We start from the raw sequence: 22,813 nt of genomic DNA, 5'->3' as shown, positions 1-22,813 counted from the left end.
GAGGAGTCAATGCAACAGCCGGACTGGCATGCGGTTATTTAGGCACAAATAAGGTGCAGGAAGGAGAGAAACAGAGGCAAGAGGGTCGAGGCCAAGGACAGAGCCACCGGTATCGGGTGCAAGGCACGGCAACCTCCCGTGTGTCATGGCGCCCCTGGGCCAACGGTGCAATTGGTCCACATAAATCATTTATCTCACTTGTACCATGACACCACAATGACTGTGGCATCCCAAGGGCACCCACAGGAGCGGTCTCTACAAACAGGGTGGGATCCTGAGCTTGTAATTAAACAGGGTGATGGAAAGAAACACAAAAATATTCTCTCTTGGTGATGCTCATCCTGGGTTGGACATTCCTCCTCTCTTGCCCTGCTCAGGGTCTCCAAAGACCAATTGGGACAACGGATAAGATGGGCTCCAGCCACAACGACCCACACAGGGAAAGAAATGCACGGCTGTCTCTCGAGGCCCATAAGCCACCTCCATTTCTCCCTTGGGGTCACCAGACTTCCAGATGCTGGGCCTGCGTCCGCAGCGCTCCCTCCACGCCCTTCTCAACCGCACTCACTTTTGGCACCCAAGGCCTGGCAAGAGGCCCACAGAAGCTGGGAGAACAATGAGCGCCCTGGTGTTCTCCTACAGGGAACGCGGCCCCCTTCCCAACCTACTCTGGCTCAGTGAGCGGGGTGGTCTCGTTTGGTTCTGTGTGTTTGCCTCCGTCGTGATTCGGAGTCCGTTCCTCTTCCGTCCGCACCTCCACAATGGGCTCTTTTGATTCGTCCTTCCTGTAAGGGAGGGAAGGAAGGATTCAGTTGAAGCCTTTCAGTTTGCGCCCTGAAAGCACCTCTTAACTTGCAATGGATGGAGAGAAGCAACCTAGAACTACGGAGAAATTTCCTAAGAGTGAGAAAAATTGATCAGTGGAATGGTTTTCCTTCAGAGGGTGTGGGGGCTCCATCAATGGAAGCTTTTAAGAAGAGATTGGACTAGAAGACCTCCGGATCTGAAATGGTAGAGGGTCTGCTGCTTGAGCAGCATGGCAACTTTAGGACTTGTGGACTTCAACTCCCAGAATTCTCCAGCCAGCGAGTTGAAGTCCACAAGTCTTAAAGTTGCCAAGTTTGGGGCCCCTCTGTGCTGTGGGTCAAATGCAGGGAAGAGGAGAGCAGGCTTCCAGTTACTCACGAGAAGGCAGCTTTGCCCTCTTCCATGTCCTTCCCCTTCGCGCCGGGGCCCGACTTGCCACACAGGTTGATGGCGATGCACATGAAAAGGCCGCACTTGTTCAGGAAGTAGCAGGTGATGTCCACGGCCACCAACAGAAGGACGAAGATGACGATGAGGATGCCCACGATGGCAGCTGTGCCCAGTCCCGACGTCGGCGTTGTGCTGGCTTTGGACCACAAAAGGAAGTAGAGAAGACAGGATGAGCAAGGAGGCAAGACCAGGTTCTGCTGGGCCCAGGGTCCCCTCTCCGCCCACCAGGGACACCCCTTCTGTCCTTGTCTATGGAGATTCTCCATCATGTCCCAAAGTCTGGGCTTCCTTGGTCTGTTTCCCCCTAGAAAACATTTTGCTTCTCACCCGAGAATCACCTTTAGGATGGAAGACGTTCTGAAGAAGCTTCTTGGGTGGGAAGCGAAAGGATTCCAGAGGAGAAGGAAAACCCCAAGGAAGTCCAGTTTGCTTTTGGAAAGTACTGAAGGAAGTTAAAAACCCACCCCTCTCCTAGAAGAATGAAATATCCTGGGAAATATTGAAAAAAAGGCAGAATATTATATTTCTCTGGATCAGAAATGGAGTTTTTAGGCAGGCAGCAGGCTCAATCTTAATAGCCCCCACCTTTGTCAACTGGCCATTGACAACCAATTTTGTTGTATTTAAGTACAATGACAATAAAGCTTATACTATACTATACTATAAAAAGGCCTGAGCCAGTCTATTCTATATAACAAAGATCTCCCCCCTTCAGCTCCAGGGTGACGGGATTAAGGCATGATAGGATTAGCCCTTGACCCATCTCACCACAGGGCACCTGGGAAGAAGACATGCTCAACCAAACTTGGACTCAAAGCACAGCTTAGAGATTTGTCTCTGGGACTCTGACAACCAATCAGAATACAAGATCAAAGGCCAGAGAGGGCATAAAACCAGGGACTTTCAGCATCTTGCTCTCCTTTTTGTTCTTCACCCGACATCTGGAAGGATGTGATCCCCCCTTTCTGTTCAGGAGCTCAAGCCATGTGACCCTGTCTATCATTAAACCATCTTTCCAAGCAGCCTCCATGTTTCCAGTGTCTTTTCCCCCCACTTGGAGCTGAACCCAGAAGGACATTTCTTCCAACAGTATTGGGACATTTCTCCTCTCTCCAAAAGCAAAGCAAGTGAAGACAATGCAGCTCTTGCTTGGGCCTGGATGGGCGGTTTGGGGGAGAAGGAGCTCCCCAAATCTTTCTCAAGAGGTCACCAGATGAAAAGAGCAGCAGCCCCCCCCCCCCCTTGGTGTGTTCCATGTCTCTCTCTCTCTATTTTGGGACATTTTCAGGAGCATTTACCTAATTTCTCCAAAAACTCTCTCTCAGCTCTACTGCAATTATATCAGGGGTCCCCCAAGCTTGGCAACTTTAAGACTTGTGGACTTCAACTCCCAGCATAGCCGGATGGAGAATTCTGGAAGCTGAAACCCACAAGTCTTAAAGTTGCCAAGCTTGAAGACCTCTGAATTATACCCTTTTTGTTTGTTTCTGTTGCAGCATCAGAGGTTTTTACATATACTGTTGTTCGGGCCGCATCGACATCCTGTGTGTGGAACATTCAACTGGTGTTGCAAATCTTTCCCTAGGTTGGTATAAGACCCACCGAAAAACCATTTTGCTGCCTCTGGGGTTCTGCTGTGGGTCCGGTTTTTAGCAGAACCCACAAAGGCACCGGATACAAAAGCAAGGGAGCCAGAGGACTCCTTGCCAACTTCACCAGGCAGTTCAGAGCTCCGTTGAAGGCAGAAAATATCGGGCCTCCTTCTCTCTGCCAGGTGAAGTCGGACCTTTGCATCAGGAGCCCACTAAATTCTCTGGAGCTGGATGCACCTACCTGGTCAGCTTGATGCCAAGGTCTCCAACTCCATCTGCTCTGCTCAGGAGATGGGAGGAGTCACCAGATGCCTTTTCCTCCCATCTTACGGTCTAAATCCGGGATGGAGAACCTAGGGCACGCATGCCCAAAATGGCACGACGTGTAGGAGCCATGACGCCTGGCATATGTGGCAGGGCCATTTTCTCTTCTGGGTTTCTGGTGCGCATGCGTGCGCAACAATAGGCCTTCATGCATGCAACAGTGCTGGAAACTGGAATGCTTTCCGGCACGGGCATGTGCGTTGGCCAGCTGATTGTCATGCATGCATGCACGCCAGTAGCAAGAAGACTAAGTGGCCGGTGGGCATGCATGTGCTGGAAACCGGAAGTTCATTTCCTGGCATGCGCATTCGTGCGCATCCACCCCTTTACAACTCCTCTTTCAGGTTGCGGGCCTGATGTGTGCGCAGGTCAACCTTGAACAGGTCAGGATCGAACTGCTGGCAATTGGCAGAATTAGCCTGCAATACTGGATTCAGGAAGGAAGGAAGGAAGGAAGGAAGGAAGGGAGGGAGGGAGGGAGGAAGAAAGATAGCAATAGCCCTTAGACTTCACAGTGCTTTCCCAGCCCTCTCTAAGCGGTTTACAAAGTCAGCCTCTTGCCCCAAACAATCTGGATCCTTCTTTTACCTCGGAAGGAAGGAAGGGTGAGTCAACCTTGAGCCTGGTGAGATTTGAACAGCCGAACTGCAGCAAGCAGTCAGCTGAAATAGCCTGCAGTGCAGCACTCTAACCACTGCGCCACTTCGGCTCCTAAGATGCTCTTAGGGGCCTTTTTGAGGGCAGTGCCAGGCCCTTTTTCGGCTGCCAACCCTGACATGTTTTGGGAAAATGAATCCTTCCAGTTGTGTGCCCAATCTTTTGCTCCATCTCTTAGGAGCTGGTAAGATATCATGAAGAAGAGCCTCCGTTTGCCACGAGACAATGAAATGTTTTTCTTTTCATGGCTGCAGAGCGAGATAAAGTCCTTTGATCTGCGCCCCACCCCCACCCCCTCCACCCCTACTCCAAAGCTAGAAAAAACCAACATCTATTTTTGGCCCAGGGGGAAATGGTTTGGATACAGCTATGCAATTTTTTTTTAAAAAAATCAGGTGTTTTATATAACCTCCCCCTCCCTCTTTTTAATGCAAATGTGCAAATATCATGAAAGGCTTAAAGAGAATTGCTGTGACTAAGCACAACTGTCCTATTAATAGCATTTAGGGCAGGGGTGTCCAAACTTGGGAACTTTAAGACTTATGGACTTCAACTCCCAGAATCCCCCAGGCTCCCCAAGTCTTAAAGTTCCCAAGTTTGGACAGCTCGGGTTTAGGGAGACTGTCCAGAGTGATCCAGGAGAGGGCAGGTGGAAGCTTGTGGATTTTACCCATGTTAGGAACTGCAGGCCAGGATGATATGCAGTGGCCCTTGACCATAAGTGAGCCCAACAATTATGTTGCTAAGCGAGATGGTTGTTAAGTGAGTTTTGCCCCACTTGATGTCCTTTCTTGCCACATAAGTTAAGTGGATCTCTGCTTAATTGTTAAGTGAGTCTGGCTTCCCCATTGTCTTGTCTTGTCAGAAACGGAGATCACATGACTCTAGGACTGTAGGGTGTTTGTGTGTGTGTTTGTGTGTGTGTGTGTGTGTGTGTGTGTGATGGCTAGACATAGTTTGGGTATTAACATGTCAATGGGCGTGAAAGAAGAAAAGGGACAGAGGCTATTACATAGCCTACTTCCTCAGCCTAATTCCCTTCAAATCTGTTGGGTGTGATAGTCCACTGACTAATCTGATGTGGGAGGAATAAACACACACACACACACACACACACACACACACTGTGTGTGGACCTAAAGCACCCCATGCTTATTTTTAGAGCTTGTTCAAACAGATCCTGGAAAATGGTCCGAAAGAAAGATCAATCTGTCTTAAAAAACCAGACAACCCTCCTCTTCGTGCTGAGCCCTAAAGCAGGGGGTCTCCTAAATTTGGCCACTTTAAGACAGGTGGACTTCAACTCCCAGAATTCTCCAGCCAGTAGGGGTTTCCTAAATTTGGCAACTTGGCTAGCTGGGATATTCAGGGAGTTGAAGTCCACCCGTCTTAAAGATGCTTCGTTTGGAGACCCCCTGCCCTGAAGGATGCAATGCTAAATGCACATGGAAGCCAACAGATTTTCCCACCGGGGGGTCTTTTTCATGCAGCAGCAGGAGACAGAACCACCCGGAAGTGGCAGCAAAGTGGACGTGGACCTTCGTCTCCATGTAGGAGGACCTCTTCACGACCAACTTCACTGGGGGCGAGGAGAATCAAATCAGTGTCTTGTTACCCCATGGAAGCCTTCTAATGGAAGGGCCCTTTTAGTTCAAACCCGCAAGTCTGGTAGCCCCATTTCGGTCTTGGGGATAGACATCCGATAGCTGCCTTTCCCAGCAGCGCTTGGGACACAATATGAAGATGCGTGCTCCCATCAACTTCATCCAGCGGGGGGACGATGGCAGCGAAAGCTCAACGAAAGTGGTGGGCATCATGTTGAGGAAAGGTGTGAGAACACAATGGACTTTGCTGCTTGGCACTGTGGGCAAGGAGATGGTTGAAGCTCCATGGGAGAAGCAGGCTGCTTCTCCCCATGTCCAGTGGACACGGGGGGGCAGGGCAGGGCTCTCCCATGGGCACAAATACAGATAGTCCTTGACTTACCACCGCAACTGAACCAGAGGTGGTATTCAGCCAGTTCTGACCGGTTCTCACGAACCGGTAGGAGAAATTTTGATTAGTTCGGAGAACCGGCAAATACCACCTCTGGCTGGCCCCGCCCCCCAATCTATTTGCTGCCTCCTGAGTCCCAGCTGATCGGCTGGGTCTTCTTTTGTTGCCCTGCACAGAAGAAGGGAGCTGGAAAGCAGTGGGGTGGGGAGGGAATGGGGATTTTGCAGTATCCTTCCCCTGCCACCCCCACCAAGCCATGCCCACGGAACCGGTAGTAAAATGTTTTGAATCCCACCACTGAACTGAACCGAAAATTTCAACAATTGTGAGTTTTGATGGCAAAGTTTCTTGCCAAAGTTGTTAAGCGAATCACTGCAGTTGTTAAGTGGATCTGGCTTCCCTGTGGACTTTGCTCATCAGGAGGTCGCAAAAGGGGATCGTGTGACATATACCGCCACCCCCACCCTGGGACGTTGCAACCTTCATAAATAGGAATCAGTCACCAGGTGTCCAAATTTTGATCATGTTACCATGGGGATGTTGCAACGGTCATAAATGTGAAAAATGGCCACTGCTCCCTTTTTTTCCAGTGCTGCTGTAACTCTGAACGGTCACTAAACAGACCGCTGTAAGTCAAGGAATACCTCTGCAGTTAATCCGCCAGATGACCTTTTGCCTCTCCGTTGACCTGGCAGTTGACTTTTCCGTATTTCTGCTACCTACGACGGGCAAAGGACCAGCGGCGAGTGGGAACGGTGAGCAAACCTCCCCATTTCAGAAAAACCAACTTTCCCCCCAACACAATTTGAAAAGTGTAAGCGATCCTTTTTATTTTTCACAGCCAGGGGCTAAAAAGGGGTCAAGAAGAGCCGTTGGATTTCAGGGCAGACATGCAGAGAATCTTAAAACATGCCCAGTTTAGAACTTTCTCCTCCTTCCTCATTAGAAAACAGCAAAATCCTTCCTTGTGTTTCTGCCCCCCTTCCTGCATCCCCATCCTCAAACAGATGCCATCCTTGGAAAACAAAGAGATCCTCTCTTGGGGTGTCCGGCCTCAAGGACACAACGGGGGGTCTTCGAAAAGCAGTGGCTGCGTCCCTAACACAGCAGAAGCAGAGCTGCTGGGATGAGGAGTAGGGAGACCCAAGGAGTCGAAGCAGCTGGGCTTCCCAAGGTGGCTGCAACAACCAAGGAGGATTCCCAGGAGGAGGGAAGGAGGACCGTTGGGGAAAGGTTGGGGTTTTGTTTGGGGGGGGGGGGGAAGGAAAAGTGCACGGGCAGGAAAAGTGGACGTTTCCATTGGGATCCAAAGTAGGCATGTAGGAGAACAGAAACACAAAAGGAACAACGAAGGGAAGGGATCAGGAATAAAAAAAAAGAAAGAGAGAGAGAGAAAGAGAGAGAGAGAAAATAGATAAAAGAAAAAAAAAGGTCATAAATACAGAAAGAAAAACCGATAAGAATTTTAAAAAGTCTTTGCTTAACTCAGTATAAATTAAAGAAAGAAAATGTTCAAAAAGTTAGAAGAACAGGGCAGTGGGAGCAGCAGCGACGGCAGCAGCAATGATGGTAATAGAGAAGCATGACGGGGAAGCCAGCAGTAAGGCGGGGGAGGGGAGAGAGGGTGGGGATGGGGGGAGGATTTGGGAGCAGCGGACACCAAGGGGACGAGGGATCCTCTCTGTGGGGCCGGGGGAAGGAGCGAGTGGGACTCAGCACAGGAGAGGGGTCGTGTCATGGTTGAAGTGCCCCAGGCTGCCTTGGTCCTCTCTCCCCAGTGGTGGGATTCAATTTTTTTTACTACCGGTTCTGTAGGCATGGCTTGGTGGCCATGGCAGGGGAAGGATACTGTAAAATCCTCATTCCCTCCCCATTCCAGGGGAAGATTACTGCAAAATCTCCATTCCCTCCCGATCAGCCGGGACTTGGGAGGCAGAGAATAGATGGGGGTGTGGCCAGCCAGAGGTGGTACTTGCCGGTTCTCCAAACTACTTAAAATTTCTGCTACCGGTTCTCTAGAACTGGTCAGAACCTGCTGAATACCACCTCTGCTCTCCCCTTCCCCCTTTGCGTGGGGCCAAAGGCGGCCACCGGAAGCTGTGAGAATTCCCTGGTTGGAAGGGACCTTGGAGGTCTTCTAGTCCAACCAGGCAGGAAGCCCTACGCCGTTTCAGACAAATCCTTGTCCAAACTCTTCTTAAAAGCTCCCAGGTTGGAGCATTCACAACGTCCGCAGCCACTTTGAAGTGAAACAGCCCAGACTTATCTTAATCACCTACAGAGACTAGACTAGAGTTCCCAAACTATGTGAATATCACCTGTTGGGCTTTGTGCGTTTGCTTTCCCTATCTAAATTCATCAACCAAGGATGTCATTCAACCTCCTGCTAATCCTAAAATAGCAACTAGAGGTTGTAAGCTCCTGCCTTCCTCACCACTTGACATTTTTGGCCATGTTTACTGAGTTGACTGGGACTCGGGCACCAACTGGGGAGGGTCTTGCTAAGCCAATGCAGAAGGTCAACATTTCAGAAGGACTGAGTTTTCAGGGGGCTGGGAAAACAAGATGAAGACCAGAGGACAGGACAAGTTAAGAAGCTGTAGATTCTTCTTCTTTTTTTTGCCAACAGAATCGTGTTGAAAATATACCTGGAGCCAATCTTCCATTCCACTCCCCAATGAGATTTATTTCAAATGGAGCTGCACAATTTGTCTTTCAGAGAAACCAAGGTGGGGGTTGGGGGGGAGGCAGTATGAAGTGTCAGTTGTTTTAGAATGTTACTGGACGTGGCTATAATGAAATTCTCCCTTCAAGTGAAATATAAATCTTTGGCTGACAAATCATATCAAAGACCCATTGCAGCCTATATTGTATGGAAAGAGAGAGAGAGAAGAAAAAAGAGAAAGAAAAAGAGAAGAAGAAAGAGAGGAAGTAAAGGAAAATAAAGGAAAAAAGGAAAGGAGAAGGAGAAGGAAGAAGGGAGGGAAAAGAAAGGAAAGGAAGGAAGGAAGGAAAGGAGAAGGAGGGAGGGAAAGGAAAGGAGGGGAAAGGAAAGGAAAGAAGGAAAGGAGAAGGAAGGAGGGGGGGAGAAAAGGGGAGGAAAGGAAAGGATGGGAAAGGAAAAGAAAGAAGGGAGGGAGAAGGAGGAAGGGAAAGGAAAAGAAAGGAAAGAACGAAGAGAAGGACGAAAGGAAAGGAGGAGAAAGGAAAGGAAAAGAGAAAGGAGAGGAAAGGAAAGGAGAGCAAAGGAAAAGGAAAGAAAGAAAGAAAGAAAGGAGAAGGCGGGAGGGAAAGGAAAGGAAAGGGGGGGAAAGGAGGAAGGAAGCTTGAGAGATCACCATCTGTTCTATAAGATCTTCCTCCACCCCCTTCAATTATTTCAGAATTAGGGTGGGTGGGAACTCCAGAGGGCAGGGGACAGAGAAGAAGGGTAAAACCTGCAGCATTTTTAGTGCTTGCCCACTCCAAGCAAAACCAATGGTACAGAGGAGCTAAATATCAATGCATGCTTCATTTGCATCCTGGTGTTCAGCTCTTTGTAGCCAAGCGTTTGAAGTCTTAGCTGAGAACGCCAAGGTGTTCTTGGAAGCAAACATTGACCGGGTTTCGTCAGGGCCCCTGGAAGCGACAAGTGGAGAAAAACCAGTGACCCAAACTGGTGGGTTTCCCCGCTTGCTTCTGTGCCTCCTTGCTTGGAAGAACCTCACTCAAAAGCCATGCGCAACAAACCCAACTGTCTCAAGAGTTGCCAGGGAGAAACCGACCATCAATGGAGCATACATACCGCAGACGGGCCCTTGGGGTATGTACGAGGCCGAAGAGCTACGTTCTAAGATGGATTACCAGTTATGAGGATGACGGAAAGCAAGCGAGCGGCCGGGGAGTTTCGGTTGCTTTTTTCTTGGTGGTTTTTAAACGGAAGCGCATTAAAGGATGTGGTGCCAGTGCATTAAAAGTTCAAGCGGAAAAGGAGGGGGAAGAAAATGAGGGGCTACCTGGGATGATGGTGGGCTGGGCTGAGGTCCTGAAAGCGTAGCGCGCCGGCTTGGATTTCCCTTGCTGGTTCTCCGCGATGACAGTGACTTCGTACTCGGCGTTCCAGTCCAGCGACTTGAGCATGACGTGGTCGCTGCCTGACGGGAGGCGGATTTCCGGCTTCCAGTCGGGGGAATGTTTCTGCAGGAAAGGGGAAGGGAGGAAGAGGACGGAGGCATGAAGCACCATGGAGCTGGGAACGACTGTATTTTTGGAGTATAAGACGCACCAGAGTATAAGACACAGCAAGGTTTTGAAGAGGAAATTTTTTAAAAAAAGTTTTTGCACTCTGCGAACCTCCCAAAAATGGTCCGTTTTTTTGCGAAAATGGGCCCGTTTATTTTTTTTTAAAGGGCATGAATAGCCCTTAGGCGGCTTGTAGAATACTCCAGGGGGCACCCCAAAAACGAGCAAAACATGATCCGTTTTTCATTTTTTGTCAAAAAAAGGGCATGGATAGCCTTTAGGAAGCTTATAGAGTGCTGCTGGGGGCTGGGAGGGGCAAAAAGGGCCATTTTTCACTCATTCCTGTCCTCCCCAGCCCCCAGGAGCTCTCTGGAAGCCTCCTAAAGGCTATGTACATCTATTTTTGCAAAGAGGGCGGGGTTTCGTGAGGCAAAAAATGCTGCATTCGGTGTATAAGACGCACCCAGATTTTCAGCCTCTTTTTTGAGGGAAAAAGGCGCGTCTTATACTCTGAAAAATATGGTAATTAAGGGTTGTTTCTTTCCAGTATCAGCCAAGGGTTAAAAACCAGCCCCAGAAGCTAACCCAGGTTCGTCAGCCAGACTTACGACTCTGTATTTAATGAGATAGTGGCGGATGGGGGATCCCCCGTCGTCTTGCTTGATGAGGTTCACTTTGATGGAGTTCCCGTCGTCTCCCATGTGGCCTTCCAGCTTTGGCGCACTGGGCTCCCCTGCCAAAATGGGTGTAAATGCACATTGAATGGGGCAAGCAATCGATTCCACGAATACACAGTGACATCCCACAATCGGCCCAGTTCAAATATGCTCCTGTGGCCACCTTCAAACCACAAACTCCATACCGCCTCCACCTTTTCAAAGAAGCCTACAAGTTTGTTGTGAAGGAAAAAAAGAGTTGAGGAAGATTCTGTAGGAGATGACCAGGTTGAGCCCGAGGGAGGCGGGGTCAAGCATGTCACCAGCTTGGCCTCCCTTCCCGCCCAGAAGAGCTCTAAGTCCAGCCCACCTTGAATTTCGTTGACTTCTTATCTACCGCCAATTGGCTTGGACTGTTAGTAGTTCAGATTCCCGTTTAGAGGTAGCATGGGCTCAACTTTTACTTCGTGGAATAATCCTGGTTCCTGATTTCTTGCGCCTGACAGATTTATGACCCGTCTGGAAACCAGGAGGCCTGGGTGGAGCTCCTTAGCCTGTGGCCAAGGGAGTAGGCAGAGCTTTAATTTTTGCAGAGTTTGGATATTTTAAAAGGGTCAATAAATATTTTATTTATTGCTTGTGTTTATATCCCATTTTCCTTGGGGGGCTCAAAATAGTACATACAATGATCCCTTTGTCTAACCTTTTCTGGACGGCTAACACATGGGCATTTTCTCCCCCTCCCCACCAGCTTTGTGGGGGATTGTCAACAGTTTTGTGTTGACAATCACACAGCCCCTTCTTCGGTTTCTTGTCAGATTTCAACATTCAACATTCTGGAATCTGCAAGAGACTCGTGCATTGAATGCCGCCCTCTGCAGTAAAGGAATCTTTAGGTTTGCCTTTGTTCCTATCTGAACAGCCTTTCTGTTTCAGTTCATCTACACATGTGCACACAGACACAGACACACACACACACACTTTCATTACGGGAGTCTAAACTACAACAACTAGTTAAAGAGACCTTACAGAAGCCAACAAGAAAGAGAAATTGAGACCCAACTCAAATTTTCAGGAAAACATCCTGAGAATTCTATTTTGTTTCCCTTCCTTGCTCTTCTCAATAAGGCAGCCACATCCCTCAAATCAGGGGTGGGCTTCAAAATTTTTTACTACCGGTTCGGTGGGTGTGGCTAGATGGGGGGGGGCAGGTGACTGAATGGGTGTGGCCAACTTGACATCACTCATGCCCACTCAGTCACATGACCCCCTCTCCAAGCCATGCCTACCGAAACGGTAGCGCAAAGTTGAGATGGGGAAGGGGGGGGGGATCCAGCCTCACTGGAGCTAAGGGAGCGCCTGCAAACTACCCAGTAAGAAAAATAATTATTGTCCTCCCCGACAGGAACCCACCTCTGCCTCACATTAATGGTTTCTTCTGACAAGACCCTTAAATCAGGGATCTCCAACTTTGTCAAATTTAAGATCTGTGGACTTCAACGCCCAGAATTCTTCAGCCAGCCCAATTCTGGGTGTTGAAGTCCCAAAGCCTTAAAGCTGCCAAGGCTGGAGTCCCCTGCCCTAAATGACTCTAGAGTGAGGATAGGATGAGCATGGAAAAGTCTGGGTTACCTGTAGATGGACAAAAAAACCCCCAAAAAAACCCTCAAAAGCCAAAGGGCCAAAGGAAAGACCGTCTTAAGATGATCCAAAGAAGGTCTAGTGCTACTGCCTGCAACCTCTCAATTTAAGCAACTAATCATCTAGAGTTTTTCTTCTGTGGATAATAGTCCGTGGAGTGTTTTTTCCAGGCTCACCAGTCATGAGAGAGAGTTGTTTGTGTGTTTAGAAGCAGAAAAGATACTGGTAGCCCCTCAGTTGGCAAGGTGGGGAAGGAAAGAGTAATAACCTTATTCAAGGGAAATCTTATCCGTAGTCTAAGCCAAGAGTAGCTACTCCAAGGTTCTTAAGAAAAGGAGACATAGCAGTAGTGGCCTGCAAGTCTCTAGCAGAGGCTCTTCTGGAGAAAGAGGTCGAGTTTCCTTCTTGAGATGTTTAGTAGAACATCAAGAAGAGGTCCAGGAGCTGTCGGTCACAGCTCCTTTCTGATCAGATCTAACCTGTATCATCCAATGGGAAGTGGGGGAAAAGGTCTTATGGGGTAGCCAAACTCAACAACCGAGTGGAAGTCTGAATTTACATGTCTGCTATGGGTAATAACTTTCCACACCATCAAAGAGGAATTTCTATCCCAAGACTTTTATCTAAATAATTTCCCCCAGGATTCAGAGATGGAAATCTTGAGACGCCCATTCTTGTTTAGGGTGATTGGCCTGATCGTGCCATCTCTAAGAAAAGAAACAAGGCAAGTGGTCCCTTCTTTCTTTTTCCTCCGGGGACCCAGAGAGAAACCATGCCAAAAAAATGGACCCTTCCCCCTCCTGAAGGGAATGCCAAACCACTTCAGGTGAAAGGATCTCTCTGATCTCATTTCTTGGTTCTTGCAATTGAAAAATGGTCACCTTTCAAAGGTCGATCCCTTCGCTTGCTAGTTAATAGGCAACCGAAAGGAAATTGCCCATCCCCTCTTCCCCGGCCCAACCAATTAAGGAAGAGGAGGAGGAGAGGGGGGGAGGAGAAGGAGAGGAGGAAGAGGAAGAGGAGGAGGAGGAGAGGGGAGAGGAGGACGAGGAGGAGGAAGAGGAAGAGAAAGAGGAGGAGGAGGACGAGGAGATAGAGGAAGAGGAGGAGGAAGAGGAGGAGGAGGAGATAGAGGAAGAGGTGTGTGTGTGTGTGTGTGTGTGTGTGTGTGTTTTGCTATCCAGATAAAACAGAGAGATTGGTGGTGGGAGGAGAGATTTGCACCAGGACAAGAGTGAAACTGAAGGGAATCCAGGAACTGCTTTTCAACAGTCAGAAGTCACCCAGCAGATTCCTAAGAACTTCTGGAAAACTACTGCCTGTAAAAAAAATCAGGATAGTACCATAAACTCATTAGGAAGAAAAAAAAAACCCAGGATGTGCTCCCATTGCTGACATTAGAATATCTGAGAGGTGCAAGGGAGGGGGGGAGGCTGGAGGAAGTCAAGCAAAGCAGCTCTTAAGTGTATAAATTTAATAAACAAACAAACAGCTGAATAAACAAGCAAACAAACAAACTGGGTATTATCACCTGATGATGATAAATGTTTAGAAACTTTTATTCTATGAAGCAGACAGAGGTGGGTTTCTGTTTGTTTTGTTTAAGCAGACAAAACTGCATCCATTAAAACAATAATTATGGGGAGGGGGAAGACATTAGAAAAGAGTGAAAAAGGCAAAAAAACCAAACCCCAGAAATGTCAGAGACAAATGGACCATTTCTATGATACAAGGGATTTGTTGTCTTTGCCTAAAATGTATTTGGAAAAATCTTAATTTTTAGCTGTCAAATGGAAATGTAACCATTGAGATTATCCTGGGCCCTTTTTATTTATTTTCACAGTCTTCTTGATTAATGACTGACGATGAATATGGATAGTTTACCACCGGTTTGTGTTCAGGTTTTTTTCCCCTGTAACATTTAATCTCGTCCTTTCCTTTTCTTAAAATTGGGCAATTGGATTTTTTGTTCCTGCAGGCCTTGTTAAGCAAGTCTCTCCAGCCACCTGCCGGAAGGATGACATAATAATTCCCTGAGGAAGATATATGTTAAAATTAAATATGTATATTGAAAAGGAATGATGAATACCATCAACATAAGATGGAGCTCGCTCAGAAGCCGAAATACACCAAGTAAATGAGAGGAAGAGTGGGAAGTAGAGGAGAGAGGTAAGGGAAGAAGAGAGGGAAAGGAGAGAGGGTGGGGGGAAGAGGAGGAGAGAAAGGAGTGGAAAGGGGAGAGACGAGAAGGAGAGAGGAAGTTGAGAAGAGAAGGATGACAGAGGGAAGAAAGGAGGTAGGGAGAGGGAGGAGAAAGGGAGAAGAAAGTGATGGATAAGGATAAATAGGGTGTATGGAGAGCAGAAGAGCCAATAATTGTTTTGGGGAGTTGATGGTAAAATGAACTGATGTAAACATTTAATAATACAATACAATGTTGGCTATGTAATAGTATACATGTAGTTATATGTTACGAAAATGAAAAAATAAAAAAACTTTATATATTAATAATTCCATGCTCTGGAGGGTTAATGGTTTGTCTGCACAGATCAGGGGCTGATCTCCATGGACTCCCTGCCTCTACAGGGCAGATTTTACAGATTAACAGAGTTGGAAGGGACCTTGTAGGTCAGTGAGGGTGAACCTTTTTTTTTTACGGTGTGCCAAAATTGCACACACGTGCTCTTGCGCAGGCGTGCATGCCCGTCCACCTGCACATGGTGGGTGGGAAGCCTCCAGAGTCTTCCTTGAAGCCTGGGGAGGGCACAAAAAAGCCCCAACTGGAAGTTCATTCCCGAACTTCCAGTTGGCCCATTGGGGGCATTTTTCACCGGAGGCTTTCCTGAAGCCTGGGGAAGGTGAAACCCCCCCCCCCCCCGGAAAGGCGAAAATCAGCTGGCCAGCGCGCTTATGTGTGACGGAGCTGACAGCTGGCGTGTCAACAAATATGGCACCGCATGGCGTCTGTGGCATGCGTGCCATAGGTTCGCCATCATGTAGTTCAAAAGTGGGAAGATCGATAGGCTGGCCTGTAGCTCATAATAAATATCTTTCAATGCGGACTTGATTAAAAGCCACATCTGGGCAGGTGAAGGAGGCAGCTAAGTGTACTTTGCTCTTGTTGTCACTATCTCAACCACCTGGGAAATTTTGGGAAGCCGAAAAGGGAAAATGAGGCATTGCCACCCTAAAAATGCTGGGGTGCCATTAAAGAAGTTGGATGCACAGCCTAGCTTCCTGAGCGTGCCACAAAGGCCACGGGGAAGAACATTTCGTGGCTTGAACATGCTTCTTTCCGGTTAGAGGTGGGAGACGCAAAGTTGTTTATGTGAAACCCTTCCTTCCTTCCTTCCACCACAATGCCACTTTTGCAACCGACAACATGAATAAATGCAGCTCTGCCGTGGAAGTGCCTCTTAATGCACCCCCCCTTCCACCAGTCCCATCCATTGGTGATGTCCTTTGGCATTCGTGCATTTAGGCCAATCCGTTAAAGGGGCCTTTACAAGAGTACAATTGCAATCAAAAGCACAATTTTCCCCCTGAACTTCCTGAAGCTTATTTTGGAGTAAACAGTCCTGCAAAGTACTTTGTACTTTCAGCTTTTCCTAATTCTGATCTCACTCTAAATCCAGATTTGCCAGCGGCTTTTGACACTTCCTCCACAGAACTCAAAGGCTTATGGAGGAATCGTATCAACAGAGGGAAGCTGGATTTTCAGAGTCAGGATAGACACGAGGATGGACCCAGACTCCCAAAAAACGTGTAAACATCTTTCCTCTCCACTCCCCGCTTCACTCTTTTATTCCTTCTGCTGACAGGCCTGCAGCCATATTTTCTTTTGGATCTTTGGCTGCCACACTTTCTATTTTTCTATTGTGGGGAAACGGGAGGGGGGATTGTACAGAGTTGGATGCTATGTAGCCATAACAAAATTCTTTCTAGAAAGCCAAGGTCATCCTTTGTCTTTGCACCTCTGCACCTGATCGGAACTGGGTGGGTGGAAGCTGCCAGCGTGGCAGTGGGAGATTGGACCATGGGATGGGCTTGTGGGTGTGGGGGCAAGATCTTGAACTTTGAACTGGGTGGGGAAAACTGGGAAGCCTTCAGATTCAGGTTTCCCACAGATGTGCCAACATGGCTCCCTTCATCAATTGGAGCTTTGAGCAATACTTTGCCTTGGACTCTGATTTACTTTTGGATGCTATTTGGAACCCTCACATCTGCATGGGGAGGGGCTTTGAAAGTCTGGACCAAATTGAGGATGGACCTTTGTGGTGTCAAGTCTCAAATGACCAATGCTGAAGGAAAAAAGAAGTTATGGTTATTATAAAGTCAACAAACAGCCCCCATCCGAGAAAGAGAGGAGAAGGAGGTGACCACACTTAGAGCTTGTCCATGCAGCCTAGAGGAAAAGGAATACAGCACCTCCTTTTACACAGTAGCTCATTTCTCTCGAATTGATGGCAGGGACAGGTGACTGTGGACTTTGGCGCACTCCACCCATAAGCCTTGACTGGGCTAAGGGGGATTTCAAGAGGGCCCAGTCCTGCCTCTTGCTTCAAGAGAAGAAGCCGGTGAGGGAAAGGAGCACACCTGCCCCTCAGGTATCTCAGGAGCAAAGAGGGACATAGAAGCCATGAAGGAAATGGTTCTTCTTTGCAAACAGCATCGTTTCTCCTTCACTTTAGCAGGAAGGAGAAAAACCATCCTCTGGAGTAGACCCAACTCAGAAATGTTGAGTAGGAGCCTATTAAAAATGTTTGGTCCCATGCTTCTCCTTGGAACACAATTAAAGACCTCCCTACCTTCCCATGTCATTAAGCACCTCCCCCTTTTTTGGTCACTGTGTAAAAAGGGTTGAAAACTTGTGACAAAAAGCACCTGCCACAGTTTCAAACCACGAAGGGCACTCATCCCAAGTTTGGCCAACAGTTGAGGTAGAAAGAGACAAAGGAGAGGAAGAGGTTAAAGTAGCACACGAAGAAATGAGATGGGTTGGGTGAAAAGACAACGGGCTGCACAAAACCGAGGAGGCCGAGGGTTAGTTGTTCCGGGGGGGATGTCGCCCAAACATCTGTGGAAGGAGAGAGAGAGAAAAACAGGACAGTGGCTTCTTCACTCCACACGCTGTTGAGTTACTCGGGTTAGTTTCCCTGGCAAACCCCTGCTTGTACGCAAAGGGAAGCTGAGATGGGAGTCAAATGGGGGTGAAATGAGGATGGCCTCATTTTCCAAGCAAACTATTGGTCTTCTGGGAAGCAAAAAGCCAAGGGGTGATGTTGGCCTTCTCAAATGGCAGGCGGGGGGTAAAGCAAGTGAAATACTAGGCCAGGGGTGTCCAACCTTGGCAAATTTAAGACCTGCAGACTTCAACTTGCAAAATTCCCCCATCCACCAATTTTGGGAGTTGAAGTCCAGAGGTCTTAAAGTTGCCAAGATTGGACACCCCTGTTCTAGGTAGTCTTCTGTTCCAGGAAATCCTTCGTTCCTTGTGGCCACCAACTCAAACGGGAAGGTAAGCACTCTTCCTTACAGCACAAAGGCCAAATTGTTTGCTTCCGTGTTCTTGAATAACAACAAACAGACCCCGGATGTAATGATGGATACTTCTAGCAGGATTTCTCAAAGGCTTCTTGGCTCAAAAGTGGCACAAATGGAAGCCCTACAAGAACATTGCCTCTGTGCCAGTTTTATTCCCATTGGGTGAACCAACTATGCCAAACCCTTTTGTCATGCAAACATACATAAACTCTCTCTTGACCGATCTATAGTTTATAGAAGTGACTGACTTTCTAGCTGTCTTCTGCTGCTTTCTCTCCTTCCCTGTTCCTGTTTAGGGAAGAGGAGTCTAAGGAAATAGCAGTTGGATAAAAAAACAGAAGGACAACTGTACTCCAAGGGAAGTGATACTCAGCACTTCCTCGAGTGATACTCATTACTTCCAAGCTTCTCATAACATAGAAACCTAAAAATTGAACCAGAAAAAGTCCCAGTGTTTCATGAAGCCTGCCCTTTGAATTGATTTGTTCTGAGGGTTTTATTTACATTTAATTATGTATTTTATTTAATTATTAATTTTATTTTTGTTGGCGGATGGACATGTGTTTATCCCAAGCATGTTTAAGCTTGGTTATTGATGACTGACCCCCCCCCCCCCATTAACTCCTCTGGAAGTTGGTTCCAAGCTCCCACTGCTCTTTCTGTGAAATAATAGTTTCTAATGTGACTTTTGAACTTCTCCCTTATGAGTTATTTTAACTTAATAGCAAAAACAAAATTGTCTGGAATTTGTCTGGAAACAAATTCCTGGACTTCCCTTCCAGGAATTGCACGATAACTGAGATCTGCTGATGGACCAGTATGAAAACTGCAGAATGAGCAGACAAACTCAATAAAGATTTTTTTAAACATCTGAGTATGTTTGCTTGTGCCAATAGCATGGAGCCCCGGCCCCTTATCCTCACCGATGGCTGTTAGCATGGAAGTGGAGAACTGGTCTTCAGCCGTGGGTTACTACTAGGCAGACCTGGTCCAAGAAAACCAGGCCCAGATGCGTCTTTGAGAGGTCACTCAAGACCTTGTGCTGGAAATCTTTCTCTTCTGTGCAACGTCAAACTTCCTTGATCGGACTGTTGACTTCACCCCATTCCTAAGAGGTCTGCAAACATGGCAGCGTTCCAGGAATTGTTGGATAACCTGAATCAGCTGATGGACCAGTAACTGCAAGAAGCTTCCATATTTTGTTTAATTCTGCACTAACCCTTGGGCCTACAGCTTATCCCGTTCTCCACATGGGTATAGAAGGTATTTTTGTTTGCAATATGCTCTGGAAGGAAAACACACCTACGAATAAAAAGCCCCTGAACAATGGAAACAAACAATTTAGCCTGGCACCCCTAAGACCAGCACTAAGGTGCCCTCGCAGAAGAACAAGAGAAGGATGGACTTTAGTTGGGTTGCATGCAGACACAATGTGTTGAACAAAGCTTTTAAAAAAATAATAGTGAGAGGTTATAGAAGGAAAATTTTAAGTGATGAAAATTCAGAGGTTCTGAATGGTGGGGAAAAAGGTATCGTGTTTCTAATTTGTTTTTGTTTTGTTTTGTCCTGTGCAGAATTTGTTAACTAAATCAGAACAAAGCCTTTGTTTCGTTGCTGTCATTTAAATGTTTTACCTTCTGTTCACCAGCGTGGACGACATCATCAGCACCATGCAAGCCACATGACAAAGTCACATGATACGCACATGATTTGGTTGAAAGGAAAGTGGAGGAAGTCACATGAAAAATACAAAAAAAAAAAAATTAAAAAAACGGATGTAAACAATGGGCAAAAAAGAATCAACAACATTTACAGATTAAAGTCTAAACAAAATCAAATTAGCCATTCTATCGAAACACCAGAGCAGACAGTTAAAAACAAAACAGAGCAAAACAAAAATCCATCGATCTAAAATAAAACCACAAGATTATTATTGAACAAGCGCAAGCACTGAGGTCCTTGCAGGGAGGGGGTTGGGTTGGCTTGGTTAGGCAGAGTGATGGGGCTGCAGATTAATTAATACCAAGTCAGGGATAGAGGCACAAAACATCACTAAGACTAGAGAAGGTTTCCTCTTCGCAACGAATTCCTGGCAACAGCCATAACACAGGAAAGGAAGGAAGGGGAGGAAAGGGAAGGGAAGGAAAAGAGGAGGGAGGAAAGGAAAGGATGAGGAAAAGAAAGGGAGACAGAAAGGAAAGGAGGAGGGAGGAAAGGAAATGGAGAAGGAAAGGAAGGGAGAAGGGAGAGAGGAAAGGAAAGGAGGAGGGAGGAAAGGAAATGGAGAAGGAAAGGAAGGGAGAAGGGAGACAGGAAAGGAAAGGAGGAGGGAGGAAAGGAAATGGAGAAGGAAAGGAAGGGAGAAGGGAGAGAGGAAAGGAAAGGAGGAGGGAGGAAAGGAAAAGGAGAAGAAAAGGAAAGGAAAGGAAAAGCGATTTAATATAGGAACAGGTCATTCATTCAAAAGGACATTGCAAAGTTTCTAAAATTTAAGACAAATGGAGCGGGACTGCCTTCCTTTGGGCATCTCCTCCTCTCTGTAGGAATAGAAAAACAAAGGGAAACCCACAGAACCCCCCCCAGGATATGGGCCCCAGGATGGCAAATCTTATACATTCACAAACAAGCAAAGATCCCTTTGCAGCAGCATCTCAAAATCCACACGGTCAAAGCAGCCCAGATCAACCCTCTTGTCTTTAAAGTAGAATTGGAGGCGTCAGGAGACCGAAGGGCCCTTTGTCAAACAACTCCAAGTTTGAGAGTAATAAAGTAAGACAGTTGGCTGCTCAAGAGGTTTACATCCAAGTCTTCAGCATTTCCACTGTTCCTCCACAGTGGAAATGCTGTGGCGCAAGCCCCCTTCTCCATCAATACCTGCTCATCGTCATGAAAGCTTTTGTCCCCATTCAAATACACAGCTTGCGGGTACCGAAAGAAATGGGGATGTAGGAGGAAGAAAGAGGAGGCCATTTTGAAATGAAACTCCTGTCACTCAAAGCCAGGCCTTTGAGCAGCTCCGTGGAAAGGAATATATATATATATTCTTCCCACGAAGGGAAGAAAGCACCCACAGACCTTCCCAGGTATTCCTGCATCCAAAGCACAGTTTAAGTTTGAGGACCGGATGCTTTGGAGGTACTTGCAAAAAAAACCTAGGGTCCTTTCATGTTTTCTTTGAGCCCCTTCAGATTCATCCTGCTCAATGTTGAAACGAGGACTAATATAATTGAATTCATCTCTGCCGTTTGCAAAGATCAATAAGCTACTCAGAAAGTATGCAGGAAGGGAAGTGTGAGGAGAATAAAGGCTCCCAGGAACATGTCTGAAGCTCCCAAACACATCCATGCCAACGCCTGTCTTCAAAACAAATCCTCCCATGGGGAACCTGGGGGGGGAGGGGGAGGAGAAAGGCTCCTCCTTCCTTAATTCACACACATCTGGTCCACAACTGCTGAGGAGGCAGAGTCCCTAATGGGACCCTGGAAATGGGGTGGTGGTGAAGCAGAGGGGCCAGAGAAGAGCTGTGGGGAGAAGGAGGGAGGGAGGGAGAAAAGGGGAGGAAGCCATCCTGCACGTCTCAATCTGGTTCAGCAAATTCAGTTTTGATGGGATGCTGGGTTGCTATGGCAACATGAAGGATAGATAAAGACACATAAAGGTGAAGCCTGCTGTGAAGATAAATTATGAAGGAAAATAAAAGGCAGAGAGGAGAAAGAGAGGCAAGACCTAATGAGGAGGATGAACATAAAGCAAGAGAGATTTTGCCCTCTGGGTTTTAATGTGTAAAGACCAACTATGAGCGTCAAGGTTACAACAGCTTTTCTCAAGCTGGCGTCCCCCAGTGGTGCTGCGTGAGCCCCCCCCCCTCACCTGCCCTCAGCAGCTGGGGATAATGGGAATCTTACCTCAGTCCCTGTGGAGGACACCAAGTTGGGAGAAAGCCCAGCTCATGTGGCTATTTGTCAAGGTCACCCACTTGCCGAGAATTTGGGGAAAATATAAGGACGAGGCAGAGGGAGGAAGGGAGAAAAAGAGAAGGAGGGGGAGAGGGAAATAAAGAAGAGGGAGGAAAAATAGAAAGGGAAGGGGGGGGAGGGAGGACAAGAGGTAGATAGGTCACCTAACCTGAATTCACCTGAACTCACCTGAATTCAGATACTTATTGCTGTCCCAGCTTTACTGTCCACCTGTCTACAAAATGACAGAATGATGCAAATCTATCTCCCAGGTTTCCGTTTCTCTCTTGAACTAGATTTCCTTCCAAAATCTTGGCAACAAACATCAAGGAAGCATGATTTCATTTGAAAGGTTCCACCTCTCAAAAGCTTCTGGAAGTTTTCTTTTTTTTAAAAAAAAATATTCAAGATGGAATTTAGGAGCCATTCAGGGTTGTTCTGTGCCTTCCTTTCTCAATCTTTTCATTTAATCCCAAAGAAGCAGAATAGCTCATCATGACATTAAAAAAAACCCAGGATCTCTATTTTGGGCACCTTCCATTGATGGAATTCATCTCTCATTACTTCTCTCTCTCCCGTTTAATTCCTCTGAAAAAATTTAGGTAATAACATCCTGGCAATTACATTCAAAAGGTTAACAGATCAATCACAAGGAAGCTGAGGAATCTTTCACGGCAACTTCATTTCTTTGCTAACCGCTTCCTCTCTCTCTCAAACTGCAATCAGTAACCTAATGAAATATATTGCTTCATGGATTCCATCTGGCCCTGATTATTTGACAGCATTTTTAAATTTATTTTTAAGGAAAGTGGAAGGGAACTTTATCCTGAAGCTGAAGAGTTGCAATTCTGAGGGAGATGGGCGATTTTTAAATGTGATCAAAAAATCAATACATAAACTGCCGATTGTGCATTGTGAGATCTACCCAGGTGACGAAGTTCCTTCTCCAAAGGGTGGATCTCAGGGTATG

General features: G+C 47.1%; 1 protein-coding gene across 5 annotated transcripts in view; it reads right to left on the bottom strand.

Annotated features, from left to right (window-relative positions):
• NCAM1 (neural cell adhesion molecule 1) overlaps positions 1-22,813 on the bottom strand; it is a 158,481-nt gene that overhangs the window by 5,418 nt on the left and 130,250 nt on the right. For 4 of the 5 annotated variants that reach the window (XM_081960616.1, XM_081960618.1, XM_081960617.1 and 1 more), the window contains 4 exons: positions 10,655-10,779; positions 9,821-10,001; positions 1,186-1,393; positions 669-785 (listed from right to left, as the gene is read on the bottom strand). In XM_081960616.1, coding sequence (XP_081816742.1) covers positions 669-785; positions 1,186-1,393; positions 9,821-10,001; positions 10,655-10,779 — 631 coding nt within the window. Of the gene's footprint in view, positions 1-668; positions 786-1,185; positions 1,394-6,647; positions 7,004-9,820; positions 10,002-10,654; positions 10,780-22,813 lie in introns of those variants that run through there. The other variant, XM_081960620.1, reaches the window with a different exon arrangement.

This window comes from Natrix helvetica (genome assembly GCF_964273705.1).
Source record: "Natrix helvetica genome assembly, chromosome: 8".
NCBI classification, from domain to species: domain Eukaryota; kingdom Metazoa; phylum Chordata; class Lepidosauria; order Squamata; family Natricidae; genus Natrix; species Natrix helvetica.
This window is presented reverse-complemented; position numbering and strand designations above follow the sequence as displayed.